The sequence below is a fragment of the Capra hircus genome, chromosome 24, assembly GCF_001704415.2.
Source record: "Capra hircus breed San Clemente chromosome 24, ASM170441v1, whole genome shotgun sequence".
Classification (NCBI taxonomy): Eukaryota; Metazoa; Chordata; class Mammalia; order Artiodactyla; family Bovidae; genus Capra; species Capra hircus.
The window spans coordinates 23,480,906-23,495,691 of record NC_030831.1 but is presented as its reverse complement, the minus strand read 5'-3'; the positions used below and the strand labels follow the sequence as shown (position 1 = coordinate 23,495,691).

At 37.9% G+C, this 14,786-nt stretch overlaps 1 protein-coding gene across 2 annotated transcripts in view; it reads right to left on the bottom strand.

Annotated features, from left to right (window-relative positions):
• The window catches only part of NOL4 (nucleolar protein 4), a 468,589-nt gene that overhangs the window by 125,996 nt on the left and 327,807 nt on the right, over positions 1 to 14,786 (bottom strand). The window contains exons 7-8 of one of the 2 annotated variants that reach the window (XM_018039797.1): positions 13,849 to 14,028; positions 12,910 to 13,101 (exon numbers count right to left, since the gene is read on the bottom strand). In XM_018039797.1, coding sequence (XP_017895286.1) covers positions 12,910 to 13,101; positions 13,849 to 14,028 — 372 coding nt within the window. The remainder of the gene's footprint in view (positions 1 to 12,909; positions 13,102 to 13,848; positions 14,029 to 14,786) is intronic. The other variant, XM_018039798.1, reaches the window with a different exon arrangement.

Genomic DNA, 14,786 nt, shown 5'->3' with positions numbered 1-14,786 from the left:
TCAGACAGTCCTGGATTATTATTACTATGTCATCACCCCCTTGCAATATGCCTGATCACTTTTGCTATTTCATCTCTATGAGCCTCATTCATTCTGCCAAGTATCATTATTTTATTTTTGTCTTTATGAATGGCAAAATTGAGGTTCAGTCAGTAAGCTATGAATAGGAAAAATAATCTCTGTGTCAGGGAGAGGCAGTTAGAATTCCATGAAGTAAGGCACATAAAGTCCCTGATATCTTTACTAGCTTATTGAACAAATATACTTCATGAGCACTTTCTATATTTCAGGTACTGTGCCAAGTCCAACTACATGGAGATAAAAAAAATCAATACTATCTCTATTATCATGGAGTTCACTTAAATTAGTACAATGCTTAGCATATAGGGTATAACATACATGCAATAAAGTATGTTCATTACAGACTCACAATCTTTTATGAACAATTCTAAAATCCTAAAGTTGTATAAGCTGAAATATTTCATAAACTCAGGGCAAACTCAGCTGGCAGAAGAAACTGATTATGAGGATATTTACAATGTTTCTTTTTTCTTATTTCTATGAATATTCCTAAGTTTTGCAGCAGAAAGACTGATATATTTGTGTGTATGGGATGTTTCTCAAGATCTCAATGTGAGTGTTAAGCAATAAATAGAAGATACACTTTATCATGTTTCCCAAATCAAGAAAGTTCTGAATTCTGGACCACTGATGATCCAAGCTTTTAGATAAGGATGGTGCCTGTGGACTAAAGCAGCAGGTACACTGCCTTGATACTCACGCTGTAGGGTTTCAGTGGACGTGATAAACAAAGTCCCTTACTGACCAGACTCTGGCCACATGACTTAGTCCTGGACAATCATGGGAGACCATGCCTTTGTTCCCAGTGACTGTTCCAAGAAATGGACATGTGATCCAAATACAGCTAATCCAAGTCCTTTCATGGAAATGGGTACCTGAAGCCGAAAGATGGAAAACTGCTCCTGGATTGGGAGTTTTAAGAAGCTTAGAGCTGCTGATGGCAACATTTTCCAACAGGTAGCCAAACTCTGAGAGGTAAAGTATTAGGAGAGTAGCAGATCCCTGACGTTTGAGCCCATGGATCCAGCTATGTGAGAATCCTTGGACTTCCCAGTTTGGGAAAAATCTCTTGACCAGTTTAAAATGAGTTTTAAAATGTATTTTAAACAAAAATGCTCATTAACCTTCATCTATGCTTTGATTTCATTGTAAGTATTTGATTATGAATTGATAGTCTTTGCTTTGGCCTTAATTTTAGAACACTATTGGCCTTTAACAATGATATTTCAAAAATACCTGGGGTATTGTTAAGTTTTATAGTTGAAACTAAAGCCCATAGAGCTAAATGTCATTGGATAATACAACTGATCAAGATGAGATAAACTAAACTTTCAACTAAAATGACATGTTTTCATTTCTAAGACTTCCCTGGTGGCTCAGATGGTAAAGCATCTGCCTACAATGCGGGAGACCTGGGTTCGATCCCTGGGTTGGGAAGATCCTCTGGAGAAGGAAATGGCAACCCACTCTAGTACTCTTGCCTGGAAAATCCCATGGATGGAAGAGCTTGGTAGGCTACAGTCCGTGGGGTTGCAAAGAGTCGGACATGACTGAGCGACTTCACCTTATCTTACCTTTTCATTTCTAACTATTAAAATTTCCACTAGGAAATATCTTCTAATCTTGAAGATAAGTGATTATATGTACTTATAGTTACTGTGGATCCTGACATCTTTTCTAATTTGTGAAACCTAAAACTATATACAAATTCTATTCATACAATTAATATCACTACCTATTCACACTAATTGCCAAATAGATAAAAAATATTTTTTAAACAGTGTTTCAAGAGCTAAAAAGAGAGTTAAAATCAAATGTTATATGACTGCCTTCTTTAGGAAACTAATCCTGCTAAATATTTTGTTATCAGTTATCAGTAGTTTTTTAAATTGAAATGCCAGTTGCAGAATACTGTGAAAGGCAGAGTATACAATAAACATTAGCTTATCTCCCAACTGATTTCTACCACAAAGTAGCACATTGTGAATGTCCATTCATCCACTCATCCTTCATTCAACAATTTTAACTCAACTGAATTCAACAGACTGAGCAGCTTTCACAAGCAACTTATTATGCTATAGAAGACACAGTGGATGATACAGAGATGAACAAGTTAAGAAGCAGAGTAGTCAAGGAACGTAACTTCTTATTAGGGAGCTAAGGCCCATATATAAATAACAGTAATATGAGACAGGATAAAATAAAACTACAAAAGTACCACAAAGTACAATTTGCACATGAAAGAAAGAGAGATTTAAAGCTGCTCTTAGCCAAAAGTGAGGATTCCATAGGTAAAAACACTGGATTTAGTTCCCTTGGGAGTTCACAGATTGAGACAGCAAGGGTTTCCTAGAAAAGGGAGCAGTGAAATGCAATTTCAGATTAGACGGCACTTATCATGTTCCTCAGAGAGCAGGTAACAAACTGTGCGGGAGTGTTCACTTTTGTTATTTCAGATGTTGTTGGTTTTCAGGTATAAGTGCTATTTGTTTCTGAAGCAGAAGAGATACAAAGTCCACAAGTAACAGCTGATAAAACACAGCTAAGAACCAAGATCCAGTGACTAAAATCAGGAGCTTTTCTTCAGATTTGCTTACTGCTAATTTTCCAATGTCTCATTCTGGGTTGTCTCCTTTTTCTTAGAGTACATTTTAGGTCATCCAGAGACAGCTTGTGAGTGGTACTGTAATTTCAGTAGTTGTCTGAAGTGTCTTTCTTCTTCATTTTGGAAGTAGAGTTTAGTTGGGTGTTGATTTGTAGATTAAATGTAGCTCTCTAAAAAATTTAAGATTTTTCTTTCTTAGTATTTTGAAGATTATCATCTGACATCTATTTTGAGGACAAGTATTATGTTCAGTGTGTTATACTGTTTTAGATCGTTTCTTGTTTCTTGCTGGTGACATTTAAGAATGTCTTGGGTCTCCTGCAGTTTTGCCTTGATGCACACAGGTGTGACTTCGTTTTTATTTGTGCTGCCCAGAACTGGTCTGTTTCTCTCTTCTTAGTATTCATGGCCCAGTAAATTTTGAAAAATTCTTCCTCCCTATTTGTTTTAATGTTGCACTCATTCTAATTTCTCCTTTGGAATGTCTACTAGATCTATATCATTCTAGTCCCCAAGTAAACTTCTTTTTTAAAGTTTCCCTCTCTTTTTTCCTTTCTGTGAGAAATCTCCACAGGTCTGTGTTCCAGTTTATTGATTTTTTCTTTGGCTAAATCATCTTATCTGCTGTTTAACCCATATAATAAGGCTCTAATTTCAATATTTATAATGCCCATCATTTCAGTTTTTGAAATGGAATTCCCTTGTGGCCTTGATGGTAAAGCGTCTGCCCACAATGTGGGAGACCCAGGTTTGATCTCTTGCCTGGAAAACTCCATGGATGGAGGAGCCTGGTGGGCTACAGTCCATGGGGTTGCAAAGAGTCAGACACGACTGAGTGACTTCACTTTCTTTTCAGTTTTTGAAGCTATCTGACATTTGTAATTCTCCCTTAATGAGAGGGCAGGCAAGGGTCCCAGCTTTATATGCAGTTTTCAGTTCATGTTCCTGCCTAGTAACAAAGCAAACTCCACATCTCCTGAACTTGAGTTGGCATTCAAACCCCAGCCCTAATCTGTCTGGGCTCAAAGTCACTTTTTCTATCTCCTTAGTCTTTTACCCTATCAAATTAAGGGCTTACAACTCTGGCTGAGAGTTTTCTATTAATTTCAAGTCCTGAGAATTCCTTTTCTTTCTTCTGAGCTTATAGAGGTATTTAAAAATTGTAATATTTTTTGTTTTTTACTCAGGATTTGTATGTATTTGTAGATGGAAGATGAGTGAAGTATATGAAAGGTATTCCATGAGCCTCAGGTCAACATAATACTTAAGGATCTATTGATGAGTCCAGGGAATCTTCCCAACCCAGAGATTGAACCCAGGTCTCTCACACTGTAGACAGACATTTACTGTCTGAGCCACCAGGGAAGTCCAAATCTGAAAGCTATGAAGGCTGTATTCTTTACACTTTAGTTACTCTTCAACTTTAGTAAATAAAATACATTCAGTAAACAAAGAGAGTAGTACCCATGAACTCTGAATCAGGACAAATCAGTGGACCAAGAAAGCACACACTGAAAGAAAGAGTTGCAGTTCCCTGTGATGACCTATTTGGCAGCCCACTCCAGTGTTCTTGCCTGGAGAATCCCAGGGACGGTGGAGCCTGATGGGCTGCCATCTATGGGGTTGCACAGAGTCGGACACGACTGAAGCGACTTAGCAGCAGCAGCAGGAATAATTTAGGAGAAGGCAGTGGCACCCCATTCCAGTACTCTTGCCTGGAAAATCCCATGGATGGAGGAACCTGGTAGGCTGCAGTCCATGGGGTCACTAAGAGTCAGACACGACTGAGCAACTTCACTTTCACTTTTCACTTTCATGCATTGGAGAAGGAAATGGCAACCCATTCCAGTGTTTTTGCCTGGAGAATCCCAGGGACGGGGGAGCCTGGTGGCTACCGTCTATGGGGTCGCACAGAGTCGGACATGACTGAAGCAACTTAGCAGTAGCAGCAGTGATGACCTATACCAGTGGTATCCAAACTTTCTAGCACCAGGGACCAGTTTCATGGAAGGCGATTTTACTGTGGACAGGGGAGGTGGAGGGTGGATGTTTTGAGATGATTTAAGTGTGCTACATTTATTTTGCATGCTATTTCTATTATTATTACATCAGCTCTAGCTCAGATCTTCAGGGATTAGATCCTGGAGGTTGGGGATCCCTAATCTAGACATTAAAGGAAATAACAGAGCATATCAGAAGAAAGGGTAGAAAGGGGTCAGATTATCATTAATTATTATTAATAAAATGCTGATCATTTACAGCCCTCTCCTTTAAAAAAATGGAGACTCAGAAACATCACATAAAATTGTACAGGAGTTCAACCTAGTGTTGGGACCTAACAAACGCCATGATAGGCTTCAGGGACTAAGGTAGGACTCACGGGAAAAGCTGAGTCATTGCCCAGTGAGGTCATCCCCGCAGATGCCAGGACTTGTCTAATCATCATACTCCCCATAACCTGATTTGAGTTTATCAGGACGTAAAAGACATCCCCCTGCAGCCAATAAAGATTAGCCAATCAGTAAATACTAGGAAACTCCAGCAGCCAACCAGCCCTTGCCAACTCTCTGTTCTAAAACCTATAAATATTGCTGTAAATCTGGGCTAGGGGCTCCTTGCTCCACTCCACTGTGTTGGATGTGGTGGGAGCCCTAGATCGAGCTAGAAATAAAACCCCTTCATGCTTTTGCATTGCCGTGGATGTCTTATTCTCTCAGTTTTGGGGACTGGGACTCTGGGTATAACACCTAGGTCTCTCAGTTTTAAAACGCCATATGCTAACACTATAATAAGAAATTTAGAATTTTTTTTCTGAAATGATAAAAATTAGACAGTATCAAAGCCAAAATTAAGGAAGACTACTCTAGGTACAAAGGCAGATTTTTCTTAAAGCCAGTGAAGTACAGGCCAGAGGGTTCTTCAACTGGATGGAACTAATAATACTGAAGTTTCTGGATGTTGTAAGATTATAGGTAGGAATGGGAAAATGAATTAAAATAAAAGTATCAGTATATATATATATAAATGTATATGAAAATTGTCTAAAGATATGTCTGAAGTAAAAGATTTGAGTCTTCTAGATTTCTCTGTATTAAAAAATTTATTGTGCATTTTTTCTAATTGTAGATATATATTCATCCTTCTATATACATTTTTTGTTCATAATTTTATGTTACTTTACTTTTGAAAAAGGTCCCAAGTTTCATAATTTTCAGGTGCAAGTCCTAGTTTTGTCTCTGCTTGCAAATAGAGGGGAGGGAAGGAGTGTAATATGGAAGTAGGAAGTTGAGTTAGAAGAATTATGCAAGATGTGTGAGAAGCTAGAAATAAAATGATAGCTGATAAAATTAAAAATTATGAGCCTGATTTGGGAAAGACAGAAAAGGAAGAATAAACAGAAGTTAGTGGGAGGATGCAAGTCATAAAGAGAGTCAGACATCATTCCAAGTTTATGAACTTTGGTGTGAATGACAACAGTGGGACAACTGCTGGAAATAGGTAACTCAAGAGGAACTTGCTGGTGATTTGGTAGATGAGGCAGATCAGTGGAGAGAATGGGTGATAGAGAATATAGAGAAATCAGTGAGGATATAACAGTACATTTGTCTAGCATCTGACTGAGATGTGGAATGAAATACCAAGGCTTTGTATATGGCTGGGATCTACTTTAAGAGTTGCTTTTGTTTAGTCATCAAGTTGTGTCCACCTCTTTTTTCGCAACCCCATGGCCTACAGCCTGCCACGGGATTCTCTAGGCAAGAATACTGGAGTGGGTTGCCATTTCCTTCTTCAGGGGGCTTCCTGACCCAGGGATCGAATTCACATCTCCTGCTTGGCAGGTAGATTCTTTACCACTAGTGCCACCTGGGAGAAGGCAATGGCACCCCACTCCAGTACTCTTGCCTGGAAAATCCCATGGATGGAGGAGCCTGGTGGGCTGCAGTCCATGGGGTCGCAAAGAGGTGGACACAACTGAGTGACTTCACTTTCACTTTTCACTTTCATGCATTGGAGAAGGAAATGGCAACCCACTCCAGTGTTCTTGCCTGGAGACTCCCAAGGATGGGGGAGCCTGGTGGGCTGCCCATCTATGGGGTCACACAGAGTTGGACACGACTGAAGCAACTTAGCAGCAGCAGCAGCACCACCTGAGAAGCCCTCACTTAGACAGGAGAGAAGTCTATAAGGGGCAGACCTCTGCAGCTGTGGAGACAGTAAGGTGCAGTAAGTGCATGGCCAAACACAGAAACTTCAGCAGTGCCCCAAATCAAGAAAAAAAGTACATGAGTAGAAATGGGAAAAAAAAGTCTTAAGAAAACAGGGTGATTTATAGTCGAGGATGCAATTTTTGGATTTGGTATAAAGGTGGTCATGAGCTCTTCATGAGAAGTAATTAAATATGGTGGTGAGAACGACAACTCACTGAAATAAGGACTATTAGTGGAGGCGGTTGGAGAAGGCAATGGTGCCCCACTCCAGTACTCTTGCCTGGAAAATCCCATGGATGGAGAAGCCTGGTGGGCTGCAGTTCATGGGGTCACTAAGAGTTGGACATGACTGAGCGACTTCACTTTCACTTTTCACTTTCATGCATTGGAGAAGGAAATGGCAACCCACTCCAGTGTTCTTGCCTGGAGAATCCTAGGGATGGGGGAGTCTGGTGGGCTGCCGTCTATGGGGTCGCACAGAGTCAGACATGACTGAAGCGACTTAGCAGCAGCAGCAGCAGTGGAGGCGGTGGTAACAGGTATCATTTGTGAGTATAAAATAATCATTCAGGAAACATGGCAAAGAAAGATAGACTCATTGAGTCTTCAAAGAACGATTACAGGAGCCATTACACTCAATATCTGTATCTATTTGGAATCTGGGGAGTTTTTTAAGGCAGAAGATAAGAAAAGGAGAAACAGTGAAACGGGAAAACTGAAACTATGACCACTGGGATGGTCACAGAAGCAATGTGCCGAAGGAGGCCAAGTTACAGGCAGCAGAAGCAGCAGGGTGATCCAGAGCAAGGAAGACCAGAGCACTGTCTCTGTAAAGACAGCAGAGGATACTTAAAACATTCTACATGATTGTGAAAACTTTTACCATAGCAGGCTCTTTGAGAGAAAGCAAAGACTAAGGTATACCTATACGAATAATGACTGAAGTAATATTCAATGAAACTGAGAAAGTTAAAGAACTAAGAGCGTAGAACATTAGCTGTCAATTATTTAGAAAAGTATTATAGGATGAAATTTAGAAAGAAATATTATGAAGAAAGAACTTAGAAGATGTTATAGAAGTATCCTGGGGGATAGTAGATGACATCTATAAAAGAGGGGGCAAAAAATGGCACAACTAGCAGGTGGGAAAGTCAAACAAAATGTGTTTGCTAATTAGCTTCAATTAAGTTAATTGGTCACAAGGAGAGAAACCGGCACAGTTGTGATCACAATGCATGAAGAATATTGTGAATAATAATGGCTGCACAGATACAAAGTTTTTAATCAATGTCTTGTATGGAGGGCTCACGATATTTCTGGTCAAATGTTTAGTTTAAAGAAGCACTTTAATTCATTTTTATAGTGGCTCTATTTGCTAAAGAATGAACAGCAAGTGGCACTGTAGCTTTTGTAATACCTATACACAGTCTATTTCACGGCTATAAAAGCTGTGAATTAAAGAAAAATTATGACCTCTCTATGTTGGCTTGCATCAGAGAAATAGAGGCAAAGGATATATAATAGTCAAATTTGCTAAAAAAAATGCACCATTTCCTAAACATGTAATACTTATTTTTTAATGAAAAAACTGTGAAACCAGAAGGTCAGTTAGCAAAATTACTGAGGAGGGTATTATAGGATGTAAATAAAAAATACTGTGAATAAAAAACTTAGAAGATGGTCTGAAATGATGGTGTTTCCATAATTAGATTATTTACATATTTGTTTTAAAATTATATCTCTCCTCACCAAAAACAGATACCAGAGCTACCAAGGAAATATATACACTAAAACAAATTAAACAGACAGATAAATGGGAAAGAGATAACTCAGAAAGATTTTGGCTGTAAACTTCCTGACAGGCAAAAAAGTGAACCTAGTAAGTTAATGATGAGAAAACATAAAAGCACTCTATTTCCGCAGGAGAAACACATTTTTTTTTCCATTACATGCTAAAAGAGGGTTCCAAATGAGACCATTTATAGTGGACATTCACTAGCCTAATGGACAATGTTCCTGGCAAAATTCTTCAAAAAATAGCATGAGATTAATTCTTCAAACAAATATGGTCAATAAATAATATTAAAAGGCAAGTTAATAGGTAATTTTTCAAGAGATTGAGTTTATGGAATTCAAATATCTAGGCTACTTGATCTGAATAAAGAACTTAGAAGATGGTCTGAAAATGAGGTACAAAATTTGAGGCACATGAGGCAGAATGGATTGAAAGTCTTTGACTATATCCTCCAAATATTTCCATTTAAGTTTTACAAAAATGCATCTAAACATATGCAGCCTGGTGAAAGATTCTCTAAACAATGCAAACTCAGAAAATAAAAAGTGAAATCATATCCATAACACAAATGATACTCGGGTTATGGGCCAACCCCGCCTTGTTCATAAAGCTTTGCTTTTATTGTTTAATCTATCATAGGTGCTCTTGAATTTAAGATCAGGACACACTGAAGCAATACATTTATTTTCTGGAACAATCAACAAATAGTCTTTAGAAGACTAACTGAAGTAACGAGTGTCAAAGCTGCATAACAATCAATAATGATTTGATATATTTGTCTAAGGATTAATATAATGGCTATCTAACTCAATGGTTCTTAAAATCTATTGAAAACTAACAAAGTATTCTGTATCAAGCTTCTTGGATTTACTTTTCATAAAACATATTCTTTTATATTCAACACTGAAGAACTTATGATTTGAGATCATTGGAAACAATGAATTAGTGAAAATGTGTAGAAAAGTATAATAATAAGGTTTTTTAACTTTATGCATTATAGAGACTGTTTAGTGCAATGACATAGAGATTTTCACTACTTAAGCTATTAAGACCTTTGGGGTCTTAATGATTTCAATGAAATAAGAATGCATAAATACATACTGTAATATCTGCATGCATTCAGAGAAGTCAATGAAAAGTACTTGTGCTCTGAATTCTTAAGGGATAAAAGAAGTGAAAATAAAAGTTGCTCAGTCACATCTGACTCTTTGTGACTCCATGGACTAAAGCCCATCAGGTTCCTCCGTCCATGGAGTCCTCCAGGCAAGACCACTGGAGTGGGTAGCTGTTCCCTTCTCCAGGGGATCTTCCCAACCCAGGGACTGAACTTGGGTCTCCTGCATTGCAGGTGGATTCTTTACCATCTGAGCCACCAGGGAAGCCTCATCTTAAGGGATAGTGCAGTGCAGATTAATTAAAAATGAATATTTTTTGTACTAACAACAGCAGAAAATTAGAGTGAAAGTCAGATTCTTAAGTATAATACTAATATAAGGGCTAAGTCGCTTCAGTTGTGTCCAACTCTTTGTGAACCCATGGACTGTAGCCCGCCCGGCTCCTCTGTGTCCATGGGATTCTCCAGGCAAGAATACTGGAGTGAATTGCCATTTCCTCCTCCAGGGGATCTTCCTGACCCAGGGATTGAACCTGAGTCTCTTATGTCTCCTGCAATGGCAGGTTGGTTCTTTACCATTAGTGCCACCTGGGAAACCCCTAATACTAAGTTGTGATAAACCACTTCTATGGGAATATCTCTGAATTTCTGAATCAAAGTCAGGAAGGAACTATGAATTCAATATTTTGTATTTTGCTTTACTTATAGAGTCTGTTGCCTTAGAGACCATAAGTAACTGGATGAGCTAAGCTTGCTGAATATCACTTTAATACATTCATTTTAAAGTCCAGAATCCCCTATCAAATAGTCCTACAACTTTCCAATTATTCTCTTCAAATATATTAAAGTTGTCTTCAGGTTGCTTCACTGAACTTATTAAAGTACTACAAAATAATTTTCATGTAAAAATAAAAAAAAATTTTCATGTAAAAATAATCATATATTCAAAATAATACACATTTTCTGCACATCTTCATACAGCAAAAATAATAAATGAAAGCATTTTCAAATGCTACAATTTTTAAAATTATTGATATTATCCTATATTAATTTAAAAATTATGATGGCAAGAATATTAATGTACAGTATTTAGCTGTAATTACTACCTGTCCTAGTCATGCCTTCCCTATTTGTTCCAGGCAAGGATGAGTGTTCAAAATGATGACACACTCCATGACAATGAAGTCATAAGTAAAGCAAGCACATCAAAATTCTGGTGCTAAATAGATGGCAAATTTAATATTTAACTCCAGTAGTACATGGTTGAATAATACATTTTTAAAAAACAGGCTCAACTACAACATCAATTTTTATCTGTGTTTTTCATTTGTTTAATGTAGGCCTTGGACTTCCCTGGTGGCTCAGACAGTAAAGTGTCTGCCTACAATGTGGGAGACCCAGTTTCAATCCCTGGGTGGGGAAGATCCCCTTGGAAAGGAAATGGCACCCCACTCCAGTATTCTTGCCTGGAAAATCCCATGGACAGAGGAGCCTGGTAGGCTACAGTCCATGAGGTTGCAAAGAGTCGGACACGACTGAGCGACTTCACTTCACTCACTTTGTATTTTTACTTAAGCACTTCACTTCCTACAACTGTAACCTCAAAGAATCATGATTAGGAAACATGCTAAATTTATTTAACAAGTCAGGCATCTCGTATTTCTCATTACTTTGTATGATGTTATACACATTATACATATACGGATAAATGAACAAAGAGATGAACAATTGAAAATTATTAAAAATGAAATACAAAGCATTTCTTTATAATGTTTTACTTCATGATTAGTTTGCAAACTGACATGATTTTATATAAACTTTTTTGTCCTCTATGCATAGCACAAAGCTGAAAACACACAGGTGTTCATATTTGGTAAATAAATACAGCTAATAAAAAACCTGTGACTGTCTCAAATACACTTTATTGAAATTAAGAATTCTGCATGACAAACTGAAGTAATGTGCCTAGGTTACACAGCACCATAGTTCTGGTGAACCTAGAACTCCACACCATACTCTCTGGGGACCAAGCCTTGTGTTAGAGACCAGCTTGACTGACTATCTCTCTATAAGAAATGGTCATTTTCCTTTTAAAATTTCAAAGATATTCTCATAAGTCAATGTAGAAAAATGGATAATAAGGGATTTTATTACTTGTCATTCGTTTTTATCTGAAAAGCTCTTTCTCATATATGATACTCTGAAACCTCTCCTAAATCTACACCAACTCCTGCTCTATGATACCTAGTGAATTAGAGGCATTGATCACAAACACAAAGAGTTTGGCTTTCACAGAGGCTTCTCAAAGGTACAAATAAAATAGTTTCAGAAAAGTTCTAGTACTTGTCCACTCAAGTACATAAAAATATTAAGAAATTTTAAAAATATATTGTAAAAACTACTTCTAGGTACAACTACTCAATCAAGCTGAGGTAGAATAAAGTTCAAAAACCACTGATATTTAATTTCCAGCCATAAATACCTAACACTGGCATAATATCATCCATCTATAAAGCCAAGCTGAATCTAAAAGCTCATGTTAACCATCCACAAGACAGACACACAAATATACCGAGCACACAAAAGCTTTATTTTTCACATAAGGAGTTTCATTCCCTGATCTTTGTTTTCAAGGCCTGCTATTTGCAAACTGTTGGTATGAAAATGATACTACTTAGATGGATCCATTCATTTCCTTTCGTTCCAGAGAAAGGCATTCTCTTATGCCATCTAAAGCAACCATTGGTGCTTCAGTTCAAGACTTGATTAACCTTAGATCTGCTTCAGCAGTAACAGAAAGAAAACACACAAGAATGGGATGCTGATTCTTGCTGGTGTTCACTCATGTGACCCTCCTTTTCTAGGACGTGGTACCACGCGGGCCTGTGAGTGCTAGTCTCACATGGTATTCCTTATTGAATCAACAGAGGGGATAAATACTTCAGGAAGATGAAAAGGAGCAAAAACAAACAAGCAAACAAAAACCCCTTGGACCTGACGTTATGGAAAAAATTAAAAAGACACTAAGATGAAAAAAAAAATCGTGTCATGGTTTACATGTGGGATTTGGATGGAATCTAGGGCTGTGTTTTAATTCAAAACTCACCATCTCAAAACCACTTCTTTTCATCCGCCTGCAGGACTTGAGGTAAGTACGTATGCGTTTTCGGGCACGCTCTTGATATTCAGGGAATTGTCGCCTGCATGAGTCAATGATAGCCTGGATCTTTTCTTTGGGCTGCTTAGAGATTGGGACCATTCGGTCCAAGTTTTCATCTACAAACAGCCTGACAAACATCTGTTGGCAAGAGGGAGACAGAGGAGAAGGGTTTGGAGGGCTGCTCTCTGCTGTTCCTAGCTTCCTGTCTTGATTACCGATAGGAAAATACTCTTTTCTGGTTTATGCACTGGAGAACTTTGCAATGGAAAGCCAGAAATTTTAAGCAAACACCCTTTAAAGACTTTCTAAATGGTTGGATTAAAAAATAGAGAGAGAAAGAGAGAGAGAGAGGCAGACAGACAGACAGACAGAGACAGAAAAATATAGACTATTGCGTAGGAAAAAATCAAGAAATAACAGTAGACTGTGACAATTAAGCACCCCGTAAATTTTCTATTAATAATAAAAATGACTGTTACATTGCTACACTGCACAGTATACTAATCTCAGAAAACAAACAACAGATTCTTTTGTCATGCATAATTAGGTAAGCTTGGAAAGAAAAAAAAAAAAAAAACAAAAACAAAAAATAACGGATGACGGGCCGGCTCTTCTGGGGCATATGCTGAGGCCCCCTTCATCCGCTAGGTAAACATGCATACTCACACAACACAACTGCAGTTTTCAGCTCACATTTGGCTTTAAAATTCTAAACAAAACACAGCAATTCTGGTGTCTGGTTGGCAAAGAGTGTTTCATGTACTTTTTAAATCCTTCTGTAAATTAAACAAACATGTCTCTAAAATATCCACATTTACCAACAAGCAACAACATGAAAGTGAAGGGGTAAAAATCCAGCCACACGGGGAGGGTGGCAAGACTCACATTAAAAGCTTTTAGCCGCTCAGCCTCCACGCCATCTGTCTCGTTAGGTTTCTCAGAATCTTCGTGGTCATCGTGGTCATCTTCATCCTCATCTCCCCTGTTTAGAGACAGATCCTCAGCACCCCGATCCACACTCTCATTTTTGCCTGAGTCGTAGCTTGAATAGCTATGCGCAGGGGACTGAAAAGAAAAGAAGAAATTGCTGCTTTGAAATTCCTTGCATGAGCTAATAAATTTTGTTTTGCTTTTAATGTCAACCGTTTCTCAAAACTTCAGTTTAAATAAGCTGATAATTCTAGAGCTGTGGCTATTTTCACTTAAATCAAAATTAACTTAAATGAAGTCAAATTAAAACTTCATTTCTTCTGTCACACCATTCACATGGTGAGTGCTCAATAGCCATATAGAACATTTCCGTCACTGCAGAAAGATTTATTGAATTTAGCTTTTTGAGAGCGATTACTGTTTCCATTCAATATACATATTGCAGAACAAAAAACAACCTGCAATCAGTTTTGAAAAGGAATCGTTGAATCACATATTCTTGGAATAGAGATAACATCAGAGCTTAGTCCACCTAACTGCATTAGTATTCTTGAAACAGATCAGGGAACTGAGGGGTAGGTATATTTCATGGATTTGCCCAACAAGGACTATACAAAATATTGATGCTAGCATTGCTAGGACAACATGTTTTCAGGTCACTTTATAATTTGTCTATGAGTCTAAAGATGGCATCTGATTTTGGTTTAGAAAAAAGTAATTAGGTTTCCTTCTAATCATTTGTCAAGCTTAGTGCTTCATAATGTACTAATGAAGGCCAACCCAGACAATTTTCACAAACGTAGATAATTGTGTCCAAGACCAACTATGGGTCCTGCTGCGATATCCTTTACTTCCTTGTTAGCTGAGCATCTGTTCCAATCCTGTGGGCACCA